We start from the raw sequence: 24,167 nt of genomic DNA, 5'->3' as shown, positions 1-24,167 counted from the left end.
AACCGATGCAAAATGTTCAATTTGTTGTATCGTCTTAGGGTTTGACTTAATGCACGTTAAGATTTTTGCCCGGCCAAAAAATAAATCATTGAATTCTCGTGTAAATTTGAATTCAATGGTTGGCGGGATGCAAAATGTCTTCTTCTCCAGTAGATTACATAAACTCTCTTCTTATAAACTTCGGTAACCCAAATAATGATGAAAGAGCAGCTGCAGAAACAACTTTTAATACACTTCTTACTCAAGACCCAAATCAAGTCATCATTATACTTCTTGAAATCGTCAAATCAAGTCCAAATGTTAATTGTAGGATTCAAGCTTTAATTCAAATCAAGAATTATCTTTTTAGAGTTGAATCAATGAATTCAACATTAACATTAAGTCCAAATACTTATTCATGTTTAAAACAAGTATTTGGTGAACTTCTTAATTTTGGCACTCAAAGGGATCCACGTGAACAAAACTATATATTTCTAATTATTGATCAAATTATCGTTATTTTATCAAGCAATATTGAATGGCCAGAAATATTTGATCTCATGTTCAGGTTACTTCAAACACCACTTAGCTTCAAATCTATACGTTTCTTTGCAAATTATATAAGTTCCGCAAATCCTGAACAAATTCCACAACAATTATTAGCATCTCTTTCATCAGCACTTCAATTTGATTCTCAATATCCCGAAGCTCGTTCTGCTTCCCTTAATCTTGCATACAATCTTATGATTCTTGACAACAATCTTCTTGGTTTATTCAATTTCATTCCACAAGTAATTCTTTCTCTTCCTGATCAAAATGTAACTGAATCTTTATCCGATTTTCTTTATTTCTTCCAACTTCATGGAAATATCTTAGGTTCACATCTTGAGCAATTTACCGCAGCACTTCTTAATATCATTCAAAACACCGCAAGAAATGATGCATCACGTATCTCATCACTTGAAACTATTAGTCGAATGCTTGATCGTTCGCCACCTGTTTGGCGTTTTATCTCATCACATCTTGGTGATTTTGCTCAATCAATTGTTGTTGCATTAGCTAATCCATATGATGAATTTGGAGAACGTTCTGCTGTATATAATTATACATGTCAACTTCTTGAAGATTTTGTTTCCAAAGATCCAAAATCAGGAAAACAACTTCTTCAAATTGTTACTCAAAACTCACAACAAATTCCACTTCAATCTCTTTCTGCAGTAATTCGATGGATTCCACAAATTGATCTTCTACCACAAATTATTCAGTTATTACAACATAATGATTTAGTAATATTTGAAAATGCTGTTTATTCACTTGATTATTTAATTCATCATAAACTTAGTAAAATTATATCCAAAGATAAAAGTTTCCCAACTAATATAGTTACACTTCTTTTCCAACTTATTTCACAAGGGAAAATTATTGCTGTTGCACCACTTGCTCGATTTGTTGAAGAAATCAGTGATATAGATAAAGGATTTCTTAAACAAATTGCTCCAACTCTATTACAACTTATACAAAGTATAAATACATCAGACTCAATTAGATGTGCAGCAGCAATTATTGATGAAGCGCCACCAATTGCATTGCAATTTGCTGGAAAAGCACTTGAAATGATTGTTCAAGGTGCTGATGCTGATACATGTTATACATTAATGATAGCTATATCTAAGTTTGCGAAAGTTATGGATGAACAAAATTTAGGAACATTAATTCAACATTTATTATCACTTACACAAATTCGTCCTGAAGTATCAACTTGGTTAGGGTTAAGAATAATTGCAAAACAAATCGGTCCTCCATTTGCACAATTTTTACAATTTATAGTACCAAAATTACTTGAAGTATCAAATCAAGAAATCGAAGTATTTGTCCAAGAAAAAGATGATACAAATTGGCAAGATAGTTTTGAATATTCATCGATATTTGTTCCTGGGAAAAACAAAATGATGTTATTTAGAAATGAGCAATTTGCTGAAATAACTTCAGCATTACAATCTTTAGGTGATTATGCATTAGCTGTTAAAGAAGCATTTACTCCATATTTCGAAGAATCTTTTAAGGCAGCTATGCATTCAATCGCAATTGTTTTTGATAGTCAAATAAGAATGGCTGGCGTTGAGCTCTTAACAGATTTGGCAATATCTGTAAAAGGTCATATTTTTGAGATATTACAACAATTAATAAATGAATTCCCTCAAGAACCAGAAATTGAAGTTCAAGCTAAAATAGCGGAATCAATTTCTTCACTTGTTGAGAATTCTGATTGTCCGAATGAGGCGAAACTTCTTTATTTCCAAACTGTTCCTGCATTACTTAAAGTTTCATTTGAACTTCTTCGATCTTCGATACAAAATGATGAGTTTGAAAGTTGCGAAGAAGATTTGTTCCTTAATTTACTTTGGGCATTTTTAACATCACTTAAACCATTATATGATTTATTCCCAGATCAAGCATTAAATATATTTACTCAAATAACTTCATTATTAAAACCATTAAGCGAAGAAACTATTCCACTTCTAATACAATTTTCATTAGGACTTTGGATTGATTTCTTAATAATATGTCCGATCGAATTCATAGCTCAATGTGGAAATGTATTACAACAAATTTTAACATTTGTAAACTCTCCTGATGTTTCATCTCGAAGAATGGCTTTATTTGGAGTTGGACGAATTTACGAAAGGTTAAACTTAAATTCACAACAACTTGACGAAATATTAAATATATTATTTAACGCAGTAAATACAGAAGAAGCAACAGAGAATGAATCATTCTATGCTGGAAATGATAACGCTGTAAGTTCATATTCGATTTTGTTGAAGCAAAGATTAAACTTCGGAAATGCAGCTGAAGCAGTTTCAAAGTTTATACATATGTTCCCTGCGGAAGATGATATAGAAGAAGCACAAATTGGTTACATGTTTTTGTTCCAATTGTTCTGTCAAGCTCAAAATAATAATGATATAGCTCCTTTCGTGCAGGAAATTGCAGAAAAACTGTTTCAAGGAATGCAAATTCCAAACGTGGCAAACGCAATAGGACCGGAAATAAGGAATTTGGCATCACAAATGCAAAATATTCCACCTTATGTTTCCCAATTTTTGTCACAATTGTTTGGAGTTTAAAAAATTAAAATCATATGAGTTAAACATTTATATTTTTAATCAAACTACATTTTTTTTATCATGATAAACAAAATATATTATAAAATTCGATAAATGATCGGCCATTTTTGTGATTTTAGGTAATGAAGAATTATTTAAAATTTAAAAAAATTTAAATCTCCATTAAAAAGGAGGTTTTTTGTCCTTACCATAGTACAACACAATAAAAATTGTTTGATATGTTTGATCAAAAATATTTTCCCTTCATTATCATGACAACTACAACCACATGAACTTAAAACAAGGTGCCTTTGGTAAGTATTGATTTCTAGTTTAAGGGTAATTGGAATTTTAAAATTATTCTAAATTAAAATAAAAATCATTTCCAAAAAAAAAATTACTTTAAAAACCATATAGTGTTCTACCTTGGCGCTTAAGTGCATAAACAACATCCATTGCTGTAACTGTCTTTCTTCTTGCATGTTCTGTATAAGTAACTGAATCACGAATAACATTTTCAAGGAAATGACGAAGAACTCCACGAATTTCTTCATAGATATCACCACTAATACGTTTGACACCACCTCTACGAGCTAATCTTCTGATGGCTGGCTTTGTAATACCTTGAATGTTTTCACGCATAACCTTCCTATGACGCTTAGCACCTCCCTTACCGAGACCTTTACCACCTTTTCCTCTGCCAGACATTAAAAAAAATGATTCATTGATTTTACCGCCGAAATTTCCTATTTTAATGTCATTTTAATCCAACTAATATTAATAGAATTTTAAAAAAACCGCACCAGTGTATATATGCCATAATATGGATAATAAGACCAACAAAGTCCTCCACAAAAATCCAATTAAAATAACTAACCCTCGAAATGTCAATCCAGATTCTTTTAAAGAATTGCCTTTCACAGACAATGATACACCACTTCTAAAATGCCAAGTTTCTGGGATCAATTGGCTCCGTTATTGTTGGTACAACTCAAAGAATTCAATCCTTGCTGATGGAGAGTGTTTTAACAAACCTTTTCAACTTGCATCTACGTTATCCGACATTTCATGTAGCCATGGTATCAATGGCCCATTTCTAGTTATTGCTCCTGAGTCATCTCTTTCAAAATGGAAGGAGGAGTTTGAGAAATGTTCAATACTTAATTGTGTTATATCTCATGGAATCAAAACAATACAAAATGAAATTTATGCTTATGATGAAAATGGAAAAATAGATTCAGCTTACGTTTGCTTTGATGTACTTATTACTGATTATGATTCATTTTTAGCTGATTATGAATTCATTAATGGAATTGAATGGCGTTATCTTGTTATTGATGAGATAAATCCAAACGAAAAATATTTCCAAATGGCTAAGCAATTAAAGTTCGAGCACTGCACTTTGTTAATGAGCTCTATACCAAATCCTCAGATCTTGTTTCTAATTTTGAATTTTTTGGATCCAAAACAATTTAGCGATAAAAAAATATTCGAAAAGAAAAACACATTCGAAATAAGGGCTATGCTAAGCAAATTCATATTACGAAGAAAAGAATTTGACATCAATTGCTTTCATTAGAAAAAAAATTGATCAAAATAACTAAAAAAAAAATTAATCTAATTTAATTTTTATAAATACAAATAGTTTTAATTGGTGGTAAATGTGTCTTGGATTACAATAAGAATGAATGATTTGTCTGGAAAAATTAGAATTTCATTCTTAAACGACCGTACACGAACACATTGTAATTTTTCTTTGGTTTTTGTTGCATTAAGTGTTGAGTTTGTCTGTCTTATAAAGTCTGATACAAATCCAGCATATCTAGATGTTTCAGTATTACTGAAAGTGGTTTTGATAGGGATGCCGTCAGGAGTTATTATAATTGTTCCGAGCACTCCTGGTTTATTTTGGATGTTTTGAAGGATCTCATTCGAATCTGACATTTTATGTGAAACGTTACATAACTTTAATAATATTATTCTTAACGTTCAAATAAAGCCATTTCCTTTTCTTGTTGATGTTTCTCATTAACAAAATGGTATACACCCAAAATTTTTTTCAAAAGAGAAAAAATGAAATGAAATGAAATAGAATTTAATAAGCATACACACTATTATACAACTAATAAACCTTCAAGAAAAAGTTTTCTACTTCAACTGATTTCAGTGTCTTACATGAAATTTGACAAATCTGTTTACAACAAAATTAACTCACGCCGTTAATTGTAAGTAATTCACTTTTGTGACTTTGTCCATGATAATTTATATTATTTTTATATATCATAAAGTCTTAAATAAGGACATCAAATTGCAGTAACTTTTGTTACGCTATGAAATATATAAATCGCAAAAATGTTTTTTTAGTAAAATTCGCTGAACATTCAAAAACTGGTAATTGAATACCAATTTTGGTCGACCATAGCCAAAATTGCTAATTCAATGGTTTATTTATAAAATAGATTTACAATGTATTGAAAAAGTTTATTTAAGATAAATGAAATTTGGTAAACAGTTGCGATTTGTCGCTGTTAAGCAATGGTATGATCAATATCTCCCATATAAAGAATTCAAGAAGATGATAAAGCAGTTCCTAACGCAGATTGATGAGTCGGTCGATATTGCTGAATCTCAATCAAGCATAGAATCATTTAAGAGCGCATGTTATGATCGGTTTCTTCATGCGCTTCGTGAAAGTATCAATCAAATTGCCACGTTTTATTCCCAGCAATATGAAGAAATCGAGAAGTCGATTGAAGAGATTCGAGCGGATCTTGAAGATCAGCTTGAAACGGATGAAAGGTCCGCCGAAGCCGAAAAGTCATTCCATAAGAGAATCTATGGAGAAATGCTTACTGTCTATGAGCTAAGGACCTTTTTAGAGGTAAACAAAACCGGTGGAGAAAAGATAGTAAAAAAGTTTGCACGCCTTCTAAATCAACCAGAATTCCGAGAAGAGTACTTATCCATTGAAAGTGATGTATTTGGCTCTCTCTCAGAGATTTCTGTTTTAATATCTTCTCTTGAAGATTTGTTTGTCACGATGAAACGTCGTGTCTCAACAAACACCGAACATGTTTCCCGCTCTGATATCATCATGCAGTTACATTCCCAAGTTGAAAATGCTCTACTTTGGAAACAATCCACAGTTCTTTCTAAGTTCGAAGCTATGACGTTTCGTCATAATGAGCTTCTTTTAGCACCAGCTAGTATCAAATTCATACCGTTGGTGATTTCACTCGCGGTTTTACTTGCCTTTCAATTTTTTCAATTCACTCTGAAATTTGAGATGAGCGCTCAGCGGTGTCTTGGAATTGTATTCTTTGCTGCAATTCTATGGGCGACTGGGGCAGTTCCTTTATGGTTAACTTCATTAAGTATTCCATTTCTCGGTGTAGTCTGTGGTGTATTACCTGACTCATTTGAAACTGTGGGTAAAGTTATTCATCAATCAACAATGTCATCAACCGTTTTCCTTACAATCGGTGGTTTTACAATAGCTGCAGCTTTACGTGAAACTGAACTTGACAAACGTATAGCTACAGTGATTCTCCAAAAGGCTGCATGTAACAAACGATTTTTCCTTTTGGTATTGATTATACTTAATGCTTTTATAGCTATGTGGATATCAAATATTACTAGTACAATGATTGTTGTAGCATTAATAGTACCAACAATGAAACAAATTCCACGTGATTCAGAATATATTAAGGCAATGTTGTTCGCTGTAGCAGTGGGTGGTAACCTCGGAGGTATGATGACTCCTTTATCATCACCTCAAAATGCTGTTACTGTTGAAGCTGTTGATCAAGCTGCACGTGAAAATAACTTAGATGTATCAGTAGGTTTCGTTGAATTCTTTGCTACCGCGTTACCTTATGCATTAGTATGTTGCTTAATTGCATGGGGAATATTACAAATTAAATATAAAATGGATATTGATAAGGTTCCACCAGTACCAAACTCTAAAACTGAGTTCGGTTGGATGCAATGGTATGTTTCGATTATATCACTCGCAACTATAGCAATTTGGATATCATTACCATTCGGTGGTAATAAGGCATTTTCGGATTATGGTGTTGTAGGTTTAATTCCAGTGTTAATGTTTTATGGAGTCGGAATATTAAATCCTTCCAAAATTACAGAGTTGCCTTGGAATATTATATTTATGTTAATGGGTGGTAATGCACTATGTAAAATTGTTACTGATTCTGGTTTAATGGACGTTGCTAAGAACCTCCTTCAAAGTTTATTGGGAGGTACAAGTTTATGGGTTTCAATATTGGTCGTAAACGCATGCGTTTTGGTTATAGATATATTATTAACGCATACTGTTTCATCAATGATTACATTGCCCTTGGTTTGTACATTCGCTGCAAATTCTGGTCATTTGGCTCTTTATGCCATGTGCGCTTGTATGACAACAACAGCTTCTCAAGTATTGCCTGTATCTTCATTCCCAAACATTTGTACAGTAACTTTACAGGATACTTCAGGAAAGGCTTATTTGACATCAAAAGAAATGATAGTGTGGGGAATAATAGTAACTATAGCATGCTTGATCGCATGCATGAGTGTGTACTATGGAATAGGACTCGCTTATGGAATGTAGTAAAATTTAAATTCCTTCTTTAATTAGAACATCAAAAAGACATCAAAGTGAGTGAACAGACTTAGTCAATTTTTACAGATCAGAATTTTGGGTTAATTATGTGTTCTTTGTGTTATTCATTATTAAAATCACATAAAATACATTCGTTAACATTAGTTATGCTATTTGATATTTTTCAATTTTCGAATTTTAAACAGATGATTTGATTTAAACAATAAATTAATATTAAGGATATTTATGCAAACATTTTGTATTTGTTGCGTATCTTTTATATTCATAATTTTTATGAATGATTTAATTAATTTAAAAATGTGATCGAATTGCAAATTACTTGTAAATATTACAGGTTATTGATATATTTTTTCAATAAAAGTACTGTTGCTTATAAAGTTTTGAGGTTTTTACATTTTTTTGTGGAATGCTACAAAAATTAGAGTCGATAAAATGGAGAAAAACGTCAGAACTGTACTCACAAAATTTAATTTGTCTGTCAAATTGCCAAGATTAATCATTCAATTTTGTGTTGGATACTGTAGGAAAAAAGTGACCTGAAATAATTTCAATTGAAAAACCTGAAATAATCTCTTTCAAATAGCCGTCAGCAAAAATCACAAAAAAATGTGCAACGAATTGGATGAGATTGCACTCAGCTCTTCTGACGAACTATCACTTCCACCACCTGCTAATAGATTCCCAGATGTTATGCGTAGTAAAGACTTTTTACAATTTCAAGTTATTATAAATGAAGATGATTCAGAATCTCCCACAGATGATTACGTGTCAAGTACGCCTTCTTCTAATTGAAATTTCTCTGTTTTATCTTTTGTTATAATAAAGCTTAATTATTTCGAAATTATGATTTTTTTTTAATATTCTATATTAATGTGTAAATCTGTAGAAAAAAATCAACAATCGAAGAATTCTTGTTTCAAGAGAGATAATATGCTCTAATTTCATTTTTTTTTGTTCGGATAGGTGACCGTTAACAAAACAAATCAAGAACGACCAAATTCGTTTTGCAGCACTTGTGTTATAAATGTGCTTTAATGATTTGATCTAAATAGTAGTGAGCTTTGTATTTGTTTCAGTCGAAAAAAATAAGCTCACAAATTTGTAAATAAAAAATATTAAATTTGTGAATACATTCCGTTCTTTTAGAATAATCACGCGCAATTGCATATTTTTCTATTCTTCCATCTCAATTTGAGGTGGCTTCCTATCTGGTCTCTGTAAGCCCAAGATCGAAACTAAGTTTTCTCTATCAAGCTTCATGAGAGACTTTGATATCAATTGCCTTCTGACTGATTCAAGGGCTGCATCGGATTCATCGATTTCTGGTTCGGAACTTCGTTCGATATCTTCATCAGTCATTTCAACATTTGGACCATACCATTCAGCATCGAAAATTTTGTCGAAATCTTTGATCATAACTTCAATTGCTTTCATTGAACTTCCAGATGCAACAGAATCCGTTCGTGGATATAAGGATGGCGCAAAAACGATTGACAGATTAGAAGCATCCATCTTGTTAAATTCTACCTCTGTTGTAATGACGTTGAAGTAGTGCATCAGATAGGCAAGAGTATTTCGTCTTGTTGGACATCCTTGAGAAACAAGATTATGAAGCTCGGTGAATAGGGTTTCATCACTTGTAGAACATTGCATTGCTGTATTTATCTTGTCATAGATATCTTCACCAATAAGTGGGTCTAAGCCAGATAATTCTCTGATATAACGTTTGAGTGCACCTGCAATGATATGAGGATCTTCATAGCCTTGCCAATTTTTAACTCTATTACGGTCAAGAAGTAAGCACAAGTTTTCAACTGTACTCTTTTGTGCACTAATTCGAAAAATACCTTCTATCTTCCCTGAGTCAAGTACTTTCATTTCTTTGATGAGATCTGTGACTATAAAAGGAACCTTACCATTATATTCTACAAGACGTTTAGTGAAAAAATGCGGTCCAGGCGCAGGGTCTGCTAGTGTCATTTGATTGTGAAAACCGTTAATGTAATAAAAAAATTTTTTTTTTTGCAGTTTTTTATAGATAAATCATTTGATATCCATGTTGCCCAACTTCTCTATTATTTAAGATATCCATGAATTTTGGTGTAAATTATAATGAATTTGAAATCAGATACATATTAATTTTAGATTAAAAAAATACAAAAATAATTTGATAGCAATAATTTAAACCATTTATGTATAAGGTTAATAAGTCAATAACAAACAAAAAAGCTCATTTTCTGCTTCCTTTGCTTCTTGAAGTTTTATTAATGACCGTTTACAATATCTGAACTTGCTGAATTATGTCCAATAAAACAAGACGCCCAATTCCACTAAAAGAAGACAGAAAGCCTATTAAATTCGAAGAACCAGAGCCTAACAAAATGGATATATCACCAATGACAGTTAATCAAGTTGCTCGTTTTCTATTACCAATAACTCCTGAAGAAGTTTTGTATCGTGATTTAGGACAATCAAACCTCGCAAAATCTTTAGGATCAGCAGCCTCTATGGGTGCTCTTGGTTTTGCAATTGGCTCAGGATCTTATGCAGCCTCAATTTTATTTACTGACAAAAGCAAATTCTCATTTAAAGAATGCGCTCTAACGGGCCTTAAAACGGGAGCTCAGTTAGGTATTGAAGCAGGTATTACACAGTACATAGAAAGCACTCTAGCATGCAATCGCGGAAAAGCAAAATTCTATGACAAAATCATAGCAGGAACTACAGCTGGTGCTATCCTTGGTATTCCTGATGGCTTTAGAGGTATCAAGAGTGGTGCAGCCAAAGGTGCTTTGTATTCAGTCGGAATGCTTGCATTACAATCACTTGGATAAGGTGTCTTTTTATAGTGAAATAAATAAAGTTATTACTTTTATGCTAATTTTTTATTTTGCTTTTTTATACCTACTAAATAAGATTAACTTTGTTTCTTTACTTTATTATTATTTTGATTCAAATGAATAAAAGTAATTTGAAATAAAAAATTAATCTACATATTAATATGAATATAAAACTCACATGCAGCTCTAAGAAGTTTTTTTGTTTTGTTAATCATAAATTTATGAGTATTTAAAAATCAAATCTATATTATATATAATTTTTATTTTGCATTAAACACAATCAATTTGAACTTATTCATTTCATCATCCGATAATGGCTTTGACAGTTCATCAGCCACCCTAAAAACGTTCACAGCCATTCCTCCCTCAGCTACCGCCATAATTACTCCTTTTGTTGATTCCTTCACACTTATACTTATTGCGGCACTTCCGACCTTATAAGTAAACACAGGCAATCTCAGCGACTTTAAGAAATCATAGATATGTATTCTCATTCCGTTATGATCAGCAACAAACAAAACCGAAGCGCGAGTTGGAGACCAAATTGGAGACATTTCGCCCATTGACAAATTTACTTGAATTTCAAAAATTGGATCTGCTTCAAGTACATTATATATACTAATTTTACCATTATCACATCCTGTTGCAAAAATAGTTGGAAGTTTTAAGCAAAAGGATATATGTCTAATGATAGAATTGGAATGATAAAAAGTTGGTGAAGTAGAACCACCAAATCTACAACAATTAAATATTCTGTTTCCACTTCCAATCAAAAAGGAATTAACAGAATCTGGAAACATACAAAGGGAAAACGAAGGTAAAAATCCAGAACTGATTTTAACGGTCTCCGCTTTAACTAAACAAACATCAGTAGACTCGTTTTGGATGTACCAAAATGAAACAATGGATGATTTATCAAGTGCACAGACCACACTTGTACCGATATTTCCAAATGATGTAATTGATGTGATTGGATAATTATGATTTTTCGTATATAAGGAATCAGTTGAAAAATGGGGCTGGATAACTAATGATGTTCCCTTTTCTTTAATCACGTCAATTTTATGCATGTCCCATAAAAGTAATGATCCAGATTCAGTGCCAGAAATAACAAATCTTCCTTCATTATGAAGTGTAAAACATGATGGTGAAGCAGAAGAAATCAGATTGTATGAAACTTGTGCACTTGTAGCGTTCCAAACAACAATTTTACCTAATGGAGAAGGATCTGATATTAATGCAAATGTTCGATTGGCAGTGGTTTCGACTTGTAAAGGAACTGTATCTGTGGTAAATTTGTGTATGCTAATGAGAGGTGTATTGGATGATTGTGATGTTTGAAATTGAGATTGTTCAAGAAGTGTCGAAATAGTCATGCTTGCTGATTTTAAGAAGTGAATAAGAGATGGAAATCGTGGCTTGCTTTCGAATTCGGGAATTTGTATTCCGTTTTCGGAATATGATATAGGTTCTGTCTGTGTTGAATCATTAAAAGATTCTAATTTATATTGAGTACTTCTATTAGAAAAACCAATTTTAATTTGGCTTGTTTCCAACGAAAAAATCATTGTAGTTGGAGACATTGTTAAATAATTCATGTATTTTTTTCTGGATTGTGCATATGATATATCATTTTTTGATAAGCCTGGACGCTTGCTTGATCTACGCATTTTAGGTGTAGATTTTGGTGAATCTTCTGTTGTTTCTTTATTTTCTTCCATTGAGTTAACGTGTGAACTTTCGAACAAACTTAGTTAATAAAAGAAACCGTTAACATCAAATGGATAAATGGGATCAATACGTACAAAAGAAACTAAGTGAATTACATCAAGGCGCACCTATTCCTAAATACTTTGGTACAGCAGCAAATCTTTTTCAAGAAAGTGGAAATATATTTTTTGAAGATGATGCTATTATAATACCTAAAAAAGAAGCAAAAACACCAAAAGTAAGACAATTAAAAGAGAGAATTTATTCTCTTCAAAATAACTCACAGAGTTTGATAAAAACGCGATCGTTTCAATCATCACGAAGTTTATTTACGTCAGACAATGCAGATGAAATGTCAGAAGACTCAACTCCTATTACAAAAAGTGAGGTAATTTCACCATCAGAGGATGAAGATAATTTTGATAATATTATTGAAGATGAAAATGTTGTTGATATTCAAGAAGATGACAATGAAATTGAAGAATATAACACACCTGCATATGAAGGCAGTGATGTAGATGATGAAATCTTTCCCAAAGAATTGGATGAAGAAGAATCATTTCAGTCAAATAATAAAGATGAAGATAAACAAGCTAAATCATATGCAACTAGCTTCAGAGAAATCGGTGATCATATCTTTGGTCAATATTGGTTCCCAATTGACACTGTAATTCCAAGACTTACAATGGACTCAAAACTAATGGTAACATTTAGAACTTCAAACTTTAACAGATTAAAGAGATTAATCACTGATGCAAAGCCACCAACCAATAAGCTTCATTTTATACGTGTTACAAATTCTGATTTTTAGTCTTAATAAAATTTTGTTTGATTTTTTTGTAAATGCACTTCGAAGCGTATTATTGTATTATAAGTAAAAAAAAAATCAATTATTTCTATTTCTTAAAACTAGAAACAATTTAATAGTTTTATATGCATATTCTAATGATAAAATCACATAGATGTAATTTGTACTTCCATTTGATAAAGATAATTTAACTCAGGAAAAGTTCTTGCACATCACATGGAAAACAATTTAGAATAAGGAAAGTAAAGATTCAAATTCGTTATGAAAACCTTCTCTTTCAATGAACTCCCAAATCTAACAATGAGTTTAGAACCCATATATGGGACATAACGTGGACTCAATGTTTTAATTTTTTGCGTTTCTGAATATAAGCCAAATTACTTGCAGACCTTCTCATGTTAACAGGTGATATATTGGTTACAAGCTACGATATCCAGCTTGAGTATTACCCTCTTAAATTCGAAAATTTAATTAGACCTTCGAGGAATTATATTACAGAACAAGATTGGTTTCTTGTTCCAAAGGGATGACACTAATTTCAGAGATCAAATTAACTTTTATAAAGGACCCTTCCATCCAGCTAATTCGCTTAAAGATTTTATTTCAACTGATGATGTATAGCATATTTTGGTACTGAGCTTTTTTTCTATTTTTCAGACGAAAATTCTTTGGAAAATTTATCTTTTGTAAATACATAATGTGGGGAAACACTTTTGCATGCTGTAATCTATAATATTCCTCTTGCAAAGTATCTTATGTCAAAAGGGATTGATTTACATGAAAGAGATAATAAAAAGCTTGTGGATTATGAAAAAGTTATTCCAAGAAAAACACCATAAGAATATGCAAATTCGGAGGAAATAAAAAATATTTTTAAAAATGAATAAAATCTAAAGCCTTTACATATTTGACTTATTAAAATAACTTTATATTAAAATAAATATAAACACAAAATATTTATTCTTAAACAGTTACAAAGTCTCACGAATTGATTTCAGCATATGTGGAATTGAGCTTACTACACTTTCATCGACCTTTTTCTCATTATTCGAAAGCATGAAAGTGAATGCGTCTCCTTGTTTCTTGAACTGTGCTCTAAATACAGCGTCTGCAATTCTGAAATCAACAAAGCAATAAAATCCCGACTTTACCATTTTCTCGTACATTTCTGCGGCTGTAGCCTTTGCTTTATATGCCAATTTATATTCAGACGAAGTTTGTGGGAATATTGGCGCATCGATAAATGGTGGCTGTGTAACTATAAATGGACCAGAAACGACCATTACGTCATATGCATTTTTAGGTGTCAGTTTCTTTCCTAATGTTTGTTGCATTTTAGTTATCAATTGTTGATGATCAAGTTTCATTAATGTGACTTGCATCGCACAACATACTTTAAGGCCATCGCCGGGTTTCGCAATGGATACCATAACAACATGATAATGTCGCGCTAAACAATAAAGTTGTCCATCAACTGTTTCGTATTCGGATGTAGTCTCACTAAGGTTAGCAACAAGAAGTTCAGATATAACAATTTGATCACTGGTCATTGTAGTATATAAAACGCGGCCAAATACAAATACACAAAGTTGATTGGAATTAATGGAATCTTCAATCAAACCAGAAATAATAGGACCTGGACCAACTTCACGTAATTCTGTGTCTGTTTCGGAAAGAATTGGTAATGTTTGGTTGGTTGCTGGAAATTGTGCAAGAACTGATGAAATGCCTTCAACGCTAGACATATACTTAGAAAAACATATAAGTGACTTTTGTACAAATACGGCTGAGGAGTATGAGGGACGAGGAAAAAGTTTTGTTAAGGCAAAATTAAGTCGTTTGAGTGCATTAACAAGGAATGATTCAGGATATCGATATGCTGTCATTAATATGAGTAATGCGTCCCATTGCTTATTGATTTTGAAGGCAGCTCTTACACCTTCTGATTCAAAAGAAGATGGATCTTCATCCATTAGTTCTTTGAATTGAAAAAACATTGCGTGAAAAGTTCCACATAGACTCCGTATTTGTGGAAAAGAAGAAACATGGTAAATCATAAATTCGTCTGCTTCACTTTCAATTTTTAACTTTAATACAGCGAAATGAAATGGCATAGTCGGATCATCATGAATTATTTGCGGTAATTTTCCTTCATTTTCTGAGTATTGTAATTTAGAAAGAAATGTTCCAATTGGAATCTCTCCATTCATTCCGCAATTTTTAAACGAACTTTTTGGATCACCCCAGATTCGATAGCGGTTTTGACACGGCCGATCCTTTAATTAATGTCCAGCCTCAAGCTCCAAAAGAGATTAGCTGCTTCAGTACTTAACTGCGGTGTTGGCCGTGTTTGGATGGATGAAACAGAAATATCCACAATTGCCATGGCAAACTCTCGCCAACAAATCAGAAAGCTTGTTGGTGATGGTATCATTGTTCGTCGCCCAGTTGCCATGCATTCAAGTGCTCGCCACACGAAGCGTGTTCTTGCAAAGCGTCTTGGTCGTCATAGGGGTTATGGTAAACGCCGTGGTACACGTAATGCCCGTCTTAACTCAAAGTGGCAATGGATCCGTCGTATCCGTGTTCTTCGTCGTACACTCAGAGATTTCAAACAGAAGAAAGAAATCGATTCCCACTTATATCGCAAATTATATCTCAAAGCAAAGGGTAATGAATTCCGTAACAAGCGCGTTTTAATGGAACACATCCACACCCTCAAAGTTGAAAACGAACGTGAAAAGAATCTTCAACAACAAATCGCCGCACGCCGCGCTCGTAGCAGGAGAATGAGAGAAAAAAAGGCAAAGGCTGCTCAATAAAGACGATTTATTGATATTTTGTTTTTCCAAATCGATTAATGTATATCTTATACGTTTGTTTCGAAATATCATATGGAGCCACTGACAGACTTTATCTTTGTGCCGAATGCGATTTCTTCATGCGCCTTTCTAAGTTATACTTTCATTGGAGCAACCTAAAGATAATTATGCAATTTACATTGGAAAATATATTGATCGTTGTTTTGGTTTAATAAATTTAACGAAAATGAATTTGAAGTTCTATATATATATACTCAGAATAAATGTTAAATAATATCATTATGTTTCACTCAAAATGCTATTTGAAGAATCTATTGTTTAAGAGATTTTCAATTTTCACAACTTCCAATTTGGTACAATTGTAAGAAAATTTCTTGCATTGCAGGCAATAAATATCTTCTCGTACATGGATCGTTATATATTTTTTCCAAGCATTTCATCTAGTAGTATGAAAGCAGGTTGTTTTTTATGGCGTCTTTATTCGTTAAAAAATACAAATTATTTACATTGCATAATGAATTCGTTAAATTACTAAAAGTTTCATGCAATCTTCATTTGGTTAGATTTTAAAAAACATTTAAAGTTTAAAATTTATGGATTTTTAGACATAAAATGTTAGAACCAAAAAAACTAGAGAAACCAAAAAAAGAGCCTTTTGTGGTGTCATATGGAAGAAGTTACGAACGTTGTTCATCGTGATGTTAACTGTGTATTGAAATGGAGTGAATCTATTGAATGCATAATCATTTCTTGCTTCTTGATATTCTGGCCTTGGTGGCGGTGGAGAGCTCACATCAGCTTCGCTTCCTTGCCCATAAATCGGAATTAGCTGACTGGCGTCAATTTGTCCATGACAAACGGGACAACTGTTAGAGCGACGCAACCACTCGGAAATACATGGGTAGCAAAAAACGTGGCCACAATGGGTTACAACAGGTTGTTGAAGTGTTTCAAGACAAATTGGACATTTCCATTTATCTTCTTCTGACATAGTATCCTCGGATTCCTTTTTTGGCTCCTGTTTAGGTGGCTCAGGAATTTCTTCTGTTTGGTTTTCTTTCACTTGTTCGTTTGTTTGATCTTCTTCTTTTTGATTTTCTTCTTCAATTTCAGGTGGAGGTGTTCTTAAGCGAATGTGAGCCCTAGGGATATTATTTTGTTGGTCGTTATTTGTTTCTGTTTCGTTTGAGTCATTAGGTGATTCTGTATTCCGATTTTTAAGAAATGCCGTTGGATCAAAAGGAGCATAATAATCATCGTCATTTTCGTTTATATTTTCATGTTGTTCCTCATGCAAATCATCATTTTCTTTGTTAGTTTCTTCCATTCCAAATTTATTTGGCCAAATATCCATACAATTATCACAAAAAGTGCATTTTATAAATTATCTTTTTATTATCATCACTTTTTATCGAGAGAGGTACTAAATATTTCGATTCCAGGTTTCGTTTTACTTGCGACGAAAATCCAGTTTCCTTTGGTAGCCCATTCAATGAAATGTACATCACCTTTATGAACTTCATCAAGTTGTGCAAGTAAAGTTCCAGACTTAATATCAACAATTTGTAGCTTCGATTTTTGTGAAATAACAGCCATTAAAGTGGACGTTGGTGAAGCTCTAATAATTCTAACACCAGTAGAATTAAATCTTAATGCAGTTCCTTGTTCCATTTTCTCCTTAAATACTGAAATGCTTCCATCTATTGCTGCACATGTGATTTGTTTTGTCTTTTCGAAGTATGTGAGTGATATAATAATTGAATTAGTTGTAACTGCGGAAATTTTCTTTAATGATATGTTAGGCTTACCTATATTTTCGATAGAATAACACTCAATATTGCAATTTGTTGATATGTATAATTTTTTGAAGTCGCGACTAACTTGAAAGTCGTGGCACTTTTTCTGTGGGAAACTTTGTTGGAATTGGAGTTGGCCTGTGTTACTATAAATGGTGAAGAGTTCATGGTCAGTTAGGGCGAACACATGATCACCATCAGGTGTAGCTAGTAATTTTTGAATTGATTTTTGAAATGCATTATTAACTTCAAATTGACCTTTGGATGTTACTGCTTTGGCTTCATCATTAAACGTGATTGCAGAGCTCTGGATACATTTTTGCGTTGAAAGAGCATATAAAATTTGGAAATTATCTTTAAGTTGAATGGATGCTAATGCTAATATATCATCTTCAGAAAGTTGGAATTGTTGCTTAAATGGATAAAGTCCAAAATCAAGACTACCAACTGCAAAAAGAAAAGAAGTATGAGATTTGGTATTACAAATCAAAAGAGTCCCTGGATTATTTATCATTAAAGATGATATAGGTGAATCTTGAGTTTGTATAGTTAAATCAGAGATTCTGTCATCTTCTTTGTTTTTGGGTTCTTTGGATTCATCATTTTTTTTAATGTTTTTTGGTTTTGGATTGGGAGCCTTCTTAACTTCTTGACTAGGAGCAGGTTTACTTTTATGTAATTTTTTAAGCCCTTTTGAGTTTGGATGAATTCTTTGATTTTTTTCTTTTTTTCGAAAACCTTGAAGAGCCGGAGGTAATTCAATACCAGCTTTTTCAAGGATTTCTTCTTTGTGTTTCCAAACATAAATGCATAAAACAATAAATAAAGCTAGGATTCCAAGAAAAACATAAGGAGCTATTGAACCCATTTGAAAAAAACGTCTTCCGCATTGTAACGTGTTTTTTTAATAAACGTCTTTCTAAAGAAAAAATGGCGAAGGAAAAACCCCATATGAAGTTATTTTATATACGATACACAGTAATGGCTTTTCATGCTTTGGTATGGTCATGTATATGGCATTCTGTTCCAGAATTATCAGTGAACTCATCATCAATGACAACTTCAGAAATTTCAAGACAATTAAAAACATGTTTCATAACAGGTGCTGTGTGTCTTGGTGTTCTTGCTATTTTGTGTATTGTCGGATTTTCTTTACAATCAATACGCGTCCATTTTATTTTAATCATTCTCCATTCTTTAGGGATATTATTAGTAATAATTGCCATCGTGAACTATTGGAATGTTATGCTTTTATGGATTCCAACAGTTATTACATGTATCCTTCCATTATTGATAGAAATTATCAATTTATTCATAATGCTTTCGAATAACTTATAATAAAAATATTTGTTTGTTTTAATGTTTTGATAATAATATAAATGTGTTCAATTTTATTGCTGAAGAAATAATTTTTTCCTAGTTGACCGTTAAAGGTACAACAAGATTGATATGTCCGAAGAGTTTACACGTCATTTCTTCAGATATTTCATCGCAAAAATGGCAATGAACCTATCTTCTGGAAACGAACAAGAAATAGCAATTGCTAGTATTTCCGAAAATACACTTGATATTTTAGCTGATGTTGCAATATATTACTTAACAAAGCTAGCTCGCGAAATACGCGATATTGTTGAACTCAGTGGAAGAACAGAACCAAATGGATATGACGTTTTCAATGTTCTCAGACGTTATCGTGAATCAATGAATTCTCTTTCTTCATTTATCGTTGATCGTGGTAACACAGGAGAAGTTGTTGTAAAAGATTATCCAATTGTTTCACAAGCCAGAATTTTCTCACCTGATGTTCAACAAGAAGGTGATCTTTTCCCATTCAGAGCAAATTCAATTATAGATTACACAGACAGATCTAAGAGCGAATTTATTCCACCTCACATACCACGATTCTTTCCTCTTCCTGAAGACATGGATGAGAATTTAAAGAATGAATGGCTTAGACGTTCATACGATTCAGAAGAAATAATGGAAGCTGTTGAAGAGCAGAGTCAAACTGCAGATCTTGCTCCAAAGCTTCAAGCTGATTCTCCTCTTGTTGAAGAGATCATAAAGTCAATATTCGGTGATGAGGCACCCCAAATGTAAAGTATAAAAACTCCATAACCGTTTTTATGTCAAAATATGCCCATAACTTTGAGATGTTTGTTTGAATTATTTTAAAAACAAGAAAATATGAATCAAAATCAAACTATAAGTGAATGGGAAACATTAAAAGAAATCAAGCAAACAATTTTTAATTTAGAAAAGAATAATATATCACAATCAGCAAGTTCTATAATTAATATAATGGATGATAATTATATATTTTCTATTAATCTAATCATTTGTAAGATGATATACACACTTTCCTCTATAAGAATAATTGATACTGATATATATCTGAACTTTATAAAGGAAATTGAAAAAATGGAGGGACAAAAAGTTAAACAAAAAATATCTGAAGTTTTTGCTCAAGTTGCTTTCAATGAAACCTCTCAAGAATCATGTTATTTAATTGAGAAAATGATTGAACAAAATTTACTAAATCCAGAAATTCTTCATTCCAAAAATATTAATAAATCATATTTTATACATTATATGCCATATCAACTATTAAATGAAATCTACAATAATGGTGATGAGGAATTTATAGAGAATATCGAACAAAATTTAAAAGAACTTTCAAAGAATGATTGGGAACTTCATAAGAAACATATTAAAGAAGGACATAATCCAAATGAAATTGCTAAAATAATTCGAAATGATGAGATAGAAAAACTTCAAGAAATATCATCACAAACAAATTTTAATTTCAATCAAATAATTTATCCATCACTTTATGAAAGATGTTCCTTTATTAATCAAAGAAAAATCACATTAATTGATTATGCAGCATTTTTTGGATCAATTAAATGCTTTAAATATTTGTTATTAAACAAATCAAAGGTAAAGAAAACAGGTAAATATGCAATTGCAGGTGGAAATTTAGAAATTATTCATTTATGTAAACAATATCATTCATCATTTGAAGGTGGGCATGAAATAGCAATTAAATTTCATCGAAATGATATCTTTTATTATCTTTATGAAAATAAAATTGTTGAAATTAATGAATTAGAAGAATTAGGAAAGTTATGTATTATATATCATAATTATGAAATTTTATCATTCTTACAAGAAGAAGGAATGAAGATTACTGATGATATTATTAACAAATCAGCAAAAGTTGGAAATATTTTTCTTGTAAACTATTTCCTTAAATCTAATCCTATCCCAAAAACCATTTTAATTTATTCATCTGAATCAGGAAATATTGAACTAGTGAAGCATATTTTAGTCGAAAAAAAGGGAACAATTGATGTTAATACTAAAAATGTTTTAAAATTTTAATTGATATTTGTATTCATAATTTAAAATTTCATAATATTATTTGGTGATTATAAAAATTACTTTATACAGCACTTTTGATAGAAACAAAATTTGGTCATATTGAAATTTTTAAATTACTTCTTGAACAAGAAGGAATTGATATAAATGCTAAAGAATATTTTCATTTAAATAATATAATATTTTAAAATATGATTTGGTAATTAATTAAAATATTTAATACAGCACTTATATTAGCAACAAAAAGTAATCAAATCGAAATGATAAAATTACTTCTTAAACAAAAAGGAATTAATATCAACGAAAAGAATTTTTATTTAAATTTTTTAATATTTATTTTAATAATTTTTGATTTCAAAGCACCATTTGGAGATTATATAAATTATTTTACACAACACTTATGTATGCAGTTGAAAATGGCAATAAAGAATTGATAAAATTACTTCTTAAACAAAAAGGAATTGATATCAATGCTAAAAATAGTTTTTTACTTTGTTTGAAATTTATTTTTTTTATTATTTGGTGATTATTGTAAGTATTTTATTCAGCATTAATCATAGCATATGATAAGAATAAAATGAATATTGTTAAATTACTTCTAGAGCAAGAAGGAATTGATATTAACATTAAAAATATTAATTTGCTTTTTTATAAAATTTATTTTAAGATTTTGATATATCAAAATAATATTTGGAATTTATCTAAAATGTTCGAAACAATACTTATGAATGCGTCTGCTAATGGCTATATAGAACTAGTCAAACTAATTCTTCCTAAAGAAGGAAATGATATTAATTTTAAAGATAGTGTTTTTATATTTTCTTTAATGTTTATATTAATAATTTTATTATTGAGAATAATATTTGGAAATCTTTCACAATATTTAAAACGGCACTTATGTTTGCATCAGAAAATGGCCATACTGAAATTGTTAAATTACTTCTTAAAAAAGAAGGTATCGATGTTAATGTTAAAGATATATATTTCTTTTATTTAATTTTTCTTTCATTAATTAAAAATTCCAAAATTTTATTTCAAAATTATTTCAAATTCATAATACTGCACTTATTTGGGCATCTGAAAAAGGCCATACTAATATAGTAGATTTTCTTGTTGATCATAAAGAAATTTGCATTAATTCTAAGAATATTCATTATCTTTTTCCATCATTAATTTATATTATTTTTTATTGCAAAAAGTTATTTGGAAATTATTCAAATTATTTGATACAGCACTTATGGAAGCAAGTAAATATTGTCATATGATGATTGTAAATTTACTTCTTGCACATGAAGAAATTGATATCAATGCTCAAAATATTTCTATATCTTAAATGAAATAAATATCACATATTTGATATTTTAAAATATTATATAAAAGATATTCAAAATATTTCAAACAGCTCTTATATTAGCTAGTAAAAATGGTCACATTATTATTGTTAAATTACTTGTTGATTGTAAAGGAATTGATGTTAATCTTAAAGATATTTCTTTATATTATTTAAAATTTAAACCAACTATTTAATGTTTCATATTAAAATATGGAAATTAATCAAAAAACTTAATACAGCTCTTATTTGGGCAACTGAAAATAACTATACAGATATAGGAAAATTACTTATTGAACACCAAGGAATTGATTTCAATGCGAAAAATTTTTATTTATTTTCTTTAATGTTAAATTAAATTATTTTATAATAAAATATAATATTTGGAAATTATTCAAATTATTTCGTACAGCATTAATGATGTCATCTCGTTGTGGTAACAATCAAATTGTTGAGTTGCTTCTTAAACAAAAAGGAATTGAAGTTAATGCTAAAAATATTTATATGTTTTCTTTGATATTTGTTTTAATTATTTGGATTTTTTTTGCAATTTTCGGGAATTATTCAATTTATTTCAAACAGCTTTGATATATGCTGCTTTAAGAGGGAATACAGAAACAACAAAATTACTTCTTAAACAAAAAGGAATTGATATTAATGCTAAAGATATTTATTTATTTTCTTTAAAATTTATTTTAAGAATTTTTTATTTCATTTTAATGTTTGGAAATAATTCAAATTGTTTCAAACGGCGCTTAATTAGCAGCTCAAAATGGGCATATCAAAGTAATAGCATTACTTCTTGAACAGGAAGGAATTGATATTGAAGCCAAAGATATTTATATATTTTATATACTATTTATTTAAATGATTTTGGATTTCAAAATATTGTTTGGGAATTATTTCGCTCACTTGAAACAGCACTTTTGAGGGCAACTGAAAAAGGACACAAAAATATAGTAAATCTACTTGAACATTATAAAAACTAATAAACATTTCGTGTTCAATTACTTCCATTTTTTTAAAAAAAATGTTGTGTTTTTATATTAAATTGCTGTCGAGCAGTTCCAACTATAACCATCAAAAATAAAAATATAATATCTCATGTTCTGCAATTCAATAACACAAATTACTAATATGTTAGATGAAAGCCATCATAAGGAATATAAAAATATAGATCATTGTTTATTTTTAGGAAATTAATTAATTTTTTTAAATAAAGAATAACATAAAGCCGTGTCAATTTTTTTACACATAATGGGAAAAACTATCTAATGCTTGAAATTTGGAAATCATATAATGGTTTGGAGCTATTTTCCATTTTTCATTTTTTTAAATACAACTTAAATTAAATTTTTAAAATTCTTCAATTTTTTTTTATAATTTCATAATTTTATCAACTAAATTTTAAACAAACTATATTTTAGGTGTATAATGATTTCTTATGATAATTTTTGAGAAAAAATTGTTTTAATATTATCATAAAGAATAGTGTTTTTTCCATTATGAAATCTATGTAAATATCAGAAATAAATAACTTTTTCGATATGTATTATAAACGTTTCAATTCTGGGTGTTTTGTTTTGGGTTAATCCCTTTTTCTCAAGAAACGTCAATAATTCGTGGTAAAATGATAAAAATAATTACAAAGTATTGTAAAAAATATTTAAAATATAGTAATAGAGAGAGATTGAAGAAATTTTGATTGTTGCAAATTGCATGATGACTTCATAATATTATCAAATTTATTATATTTAATAAATAAAAAGGGAA

At 30.5% G+C, this 24,167-nt stretch overlaps 12 protein-coding genes across 12 annotated transcripts; 6 read left to right on the top strand and 6 right to left on the bottom strand.

Moving 5' to 3' along the window:
• Positions 1-134: 134 nt before the first annotated feature.
• On the top strand, positions 135-3,107 carry GO595_010192 (uncharacterized protein; the record flags this gene model as incomplete). Its single annotated transcript, XM_067912844.1, has 1 exon — positions 135-3,107. The coding sequence occupies one exon, from the start codon at positions 135-137 to the stop codon at positions 3,105-3,107; it is 2,973 nt and encodes a 990-aa protein (XP_067768930.1).
• A 381-nt stretch (positions 3,108-3,488) lies between these two features.
• Positions 3,489-3,794, bottom strand: GO595_010191 (histone H4-3; the record flags this gene model as incomplete). Its single annotated transcript, XM_067912843.1, has 1 exon — positions 3,489-3,794. One exon carries the CDS (start codon positions 3,792-3,794, stop codon positions 3,489-3,491), a length of 306 nt encoding a protein of 101 aa, XP_067768929.1.
• Positions 3,795-5,580: 1,786 nt separating this feature from the next.
• Positions 5,581-7,695, top strand: GO595_010190 (Sodium:sulfate symporter transmembrane region family protein; the record flags this gene model as incomplete). Its single annotated transcript, XM_067912842.1, has 1 exon — positions 5,581-7,695. The coding sequence occupies one exon, from the start codon at positions 5,581-5,583 to the stop codon at positions 7,693-7,695; it is 2,115 nt and encodes a 704-aa protein (XP_067768928.1).
• Positions 7,696-8,880: 1,185 nt separating this feature from the next.
• Positions 8,881-9,687, bottom strand: GO595_010189 (RhoGAP domain containing protein; the record flags this gene model as incomplete). The annotated part of the gene is made up of 1 exon (XM_067912841.1): positions 8,881-9,687. The coding sequence occupies one exon, from the start codon at positions 9,685-9,687 to the stop codon at positions 8,881-8,883; it is 807 nt and encodes a 268-aa protein (XP_067768927.1).
• Positions 9,688-10,007: 320 nt separating this feature from the next.
• On the top strand, positions 10,008-10,541 carry GO595_010188 (Mitochondrial import inner membrane translocase subunit Tim17 family protein; the record flags this gene model as incomplete). The annotated part of the gene is made up of 1 exon (XM_067912840.1): positions 10,008-10,541. One exon carries the CDS (start codon positions 10,008-10,010, stop codon positions 10,539-10,541), a length of 534 nt encoding a protein of 177 aa, XP_067768926.1.
• Positions 10,542-10,807: 266 nt separating this feature from the next.
• Positions 10,808-12,268, bottom strand: GO595_010187 (WD repeat-containing protein 60; the record flags this gene model as incomplete). Its single annotated transcript, XM_067912839.1, has 1 exon — positions 10,808-12,268. The coding sequence occupies one exon, from the start codon at positions 12,266-12,268 to the stop codon at positions 10,808-10,810; it is 1,461 nt and encodes a 486-aa protein (XP_067768925.1).
• Positions 12,269-12,609: 341 nt separating this feature from the next.
• GO595_010186 (uncharacterized protein) lies at positions 12,610-13,068 on the top strand (the record flags this gene model as incomplete). The annotated part of the gene is made up of 1 exon (XM_067912838.1): positions 12,610-13,068. The coding sequence occupies one exon, from the start codon at positions 12,610-12,612 to the stop codon at positions 13,066-13,068; it is 459 nt and encodes a 152-aa protein (XP_067768924.1).
• Positions 13,069-14,036: 968 nt separating this feature from the next.
• On the bottom strand, positions 14,037-15,038 carry GO595_010185 (uncharacterized protein; the record flags this gene model as incomplete). The annotated part of the gene is made up of 1 exon (XM_067912837.1): positions 14,037-15,038. The coding sequence occupies one exon, from the start codon at positions 15,036-15,038 to the stop codon at positions 14,037-14,039; it is 1,002 nt and encodes a 333-aa protein (XP_067768923.1).
• A 312-nt stretch (positions 15,039-15,350) lies between these two features.
• GO595_010184 (60S ribosomal protein L19) lies at positions 15,351-15,887 on the top strand (the record flags this gene model as incomplete). The annotated part of the gene is made up of 1 exon (XM_067912834.1): positions 15,351-15,887. One exon carries the CDS (start codon positions 15,351-15,353, stop codon positions 15,885-15,887), a length of 537 nt encoding a protein of 178 aa, XP_067768922.1.
• A 601-nt stretch (positions 15,888-16,488) lies between these two features.
• Positions 16,489-17,214, bottom strand: GO595_010183 (putative E3 ubiquitin-protein ligase RNF5; the record flags this gene model as incomplete). The annotated part of the gene is made up of 1 exon (XM_067912833.1): positions 16,489-17,214. One exon carries the CDS (start codon positions 17,212-17,214, stop codon positions 16,489-16,491), a length of 726 nt encoding a protein of 241 aa, XP_067768921.1.
• Positions 17,215-17,288: 74 nt separating this feature from the next.
• GO595_010182 (uncharacterized protein) lies at positions 17,289-18,551 on the bottom strand (the record flags this gene model as incomplete). The annotated part of the gene is made up of 1 exon (XM_067912832.1): positions 17,289-18,551. One exon carries the CDS (start codon positions 18,549-18,551, stop codon positions 17,289-17,291), a length of 1,263 nt encoding a protein of 420 aa, XP_067768920.1.
• A 581-nt stretch (positions 18,552-19,132) lies between these two features.
• GO595_010181 (uncharacterized protein) lies at positions 19,133-19,783 on the top strand (the record flags this gene model as incomplete). Its single annotated transcript, XM_067912831.1, has 1 exon — positions 19,133-19,783. One exon carries the CDS (start codon positions 19,133-19,135, stop codon positions 19,781-19,783), a length of 651 nt encoding a protein of 216 aa, XP_067768919.1.
• Between the last annotated feature and the right edge of the window lie 4,384 nt (positions 19,784-24,167).

This window comes from Histomonas meleagridis (assembly GCF_020186115.1).
Source record: "Histomonas meleagridis strain 2922-C6/04-10x chromosome Unknown scaffold_61, whole genome shotgun sequence".
Taxonomy (NCBI): domain Eukaryota; phylum Parabasalia; order Tritrichomonadida; family Dientamoebidae; genus Histomonas; species Histomonas meleagridis.
The sequence above is the reverse complement of the archived record's forward strand: the minus strand, read 5'-3'. Positions and strand labels throughout refer to the sequence as shown.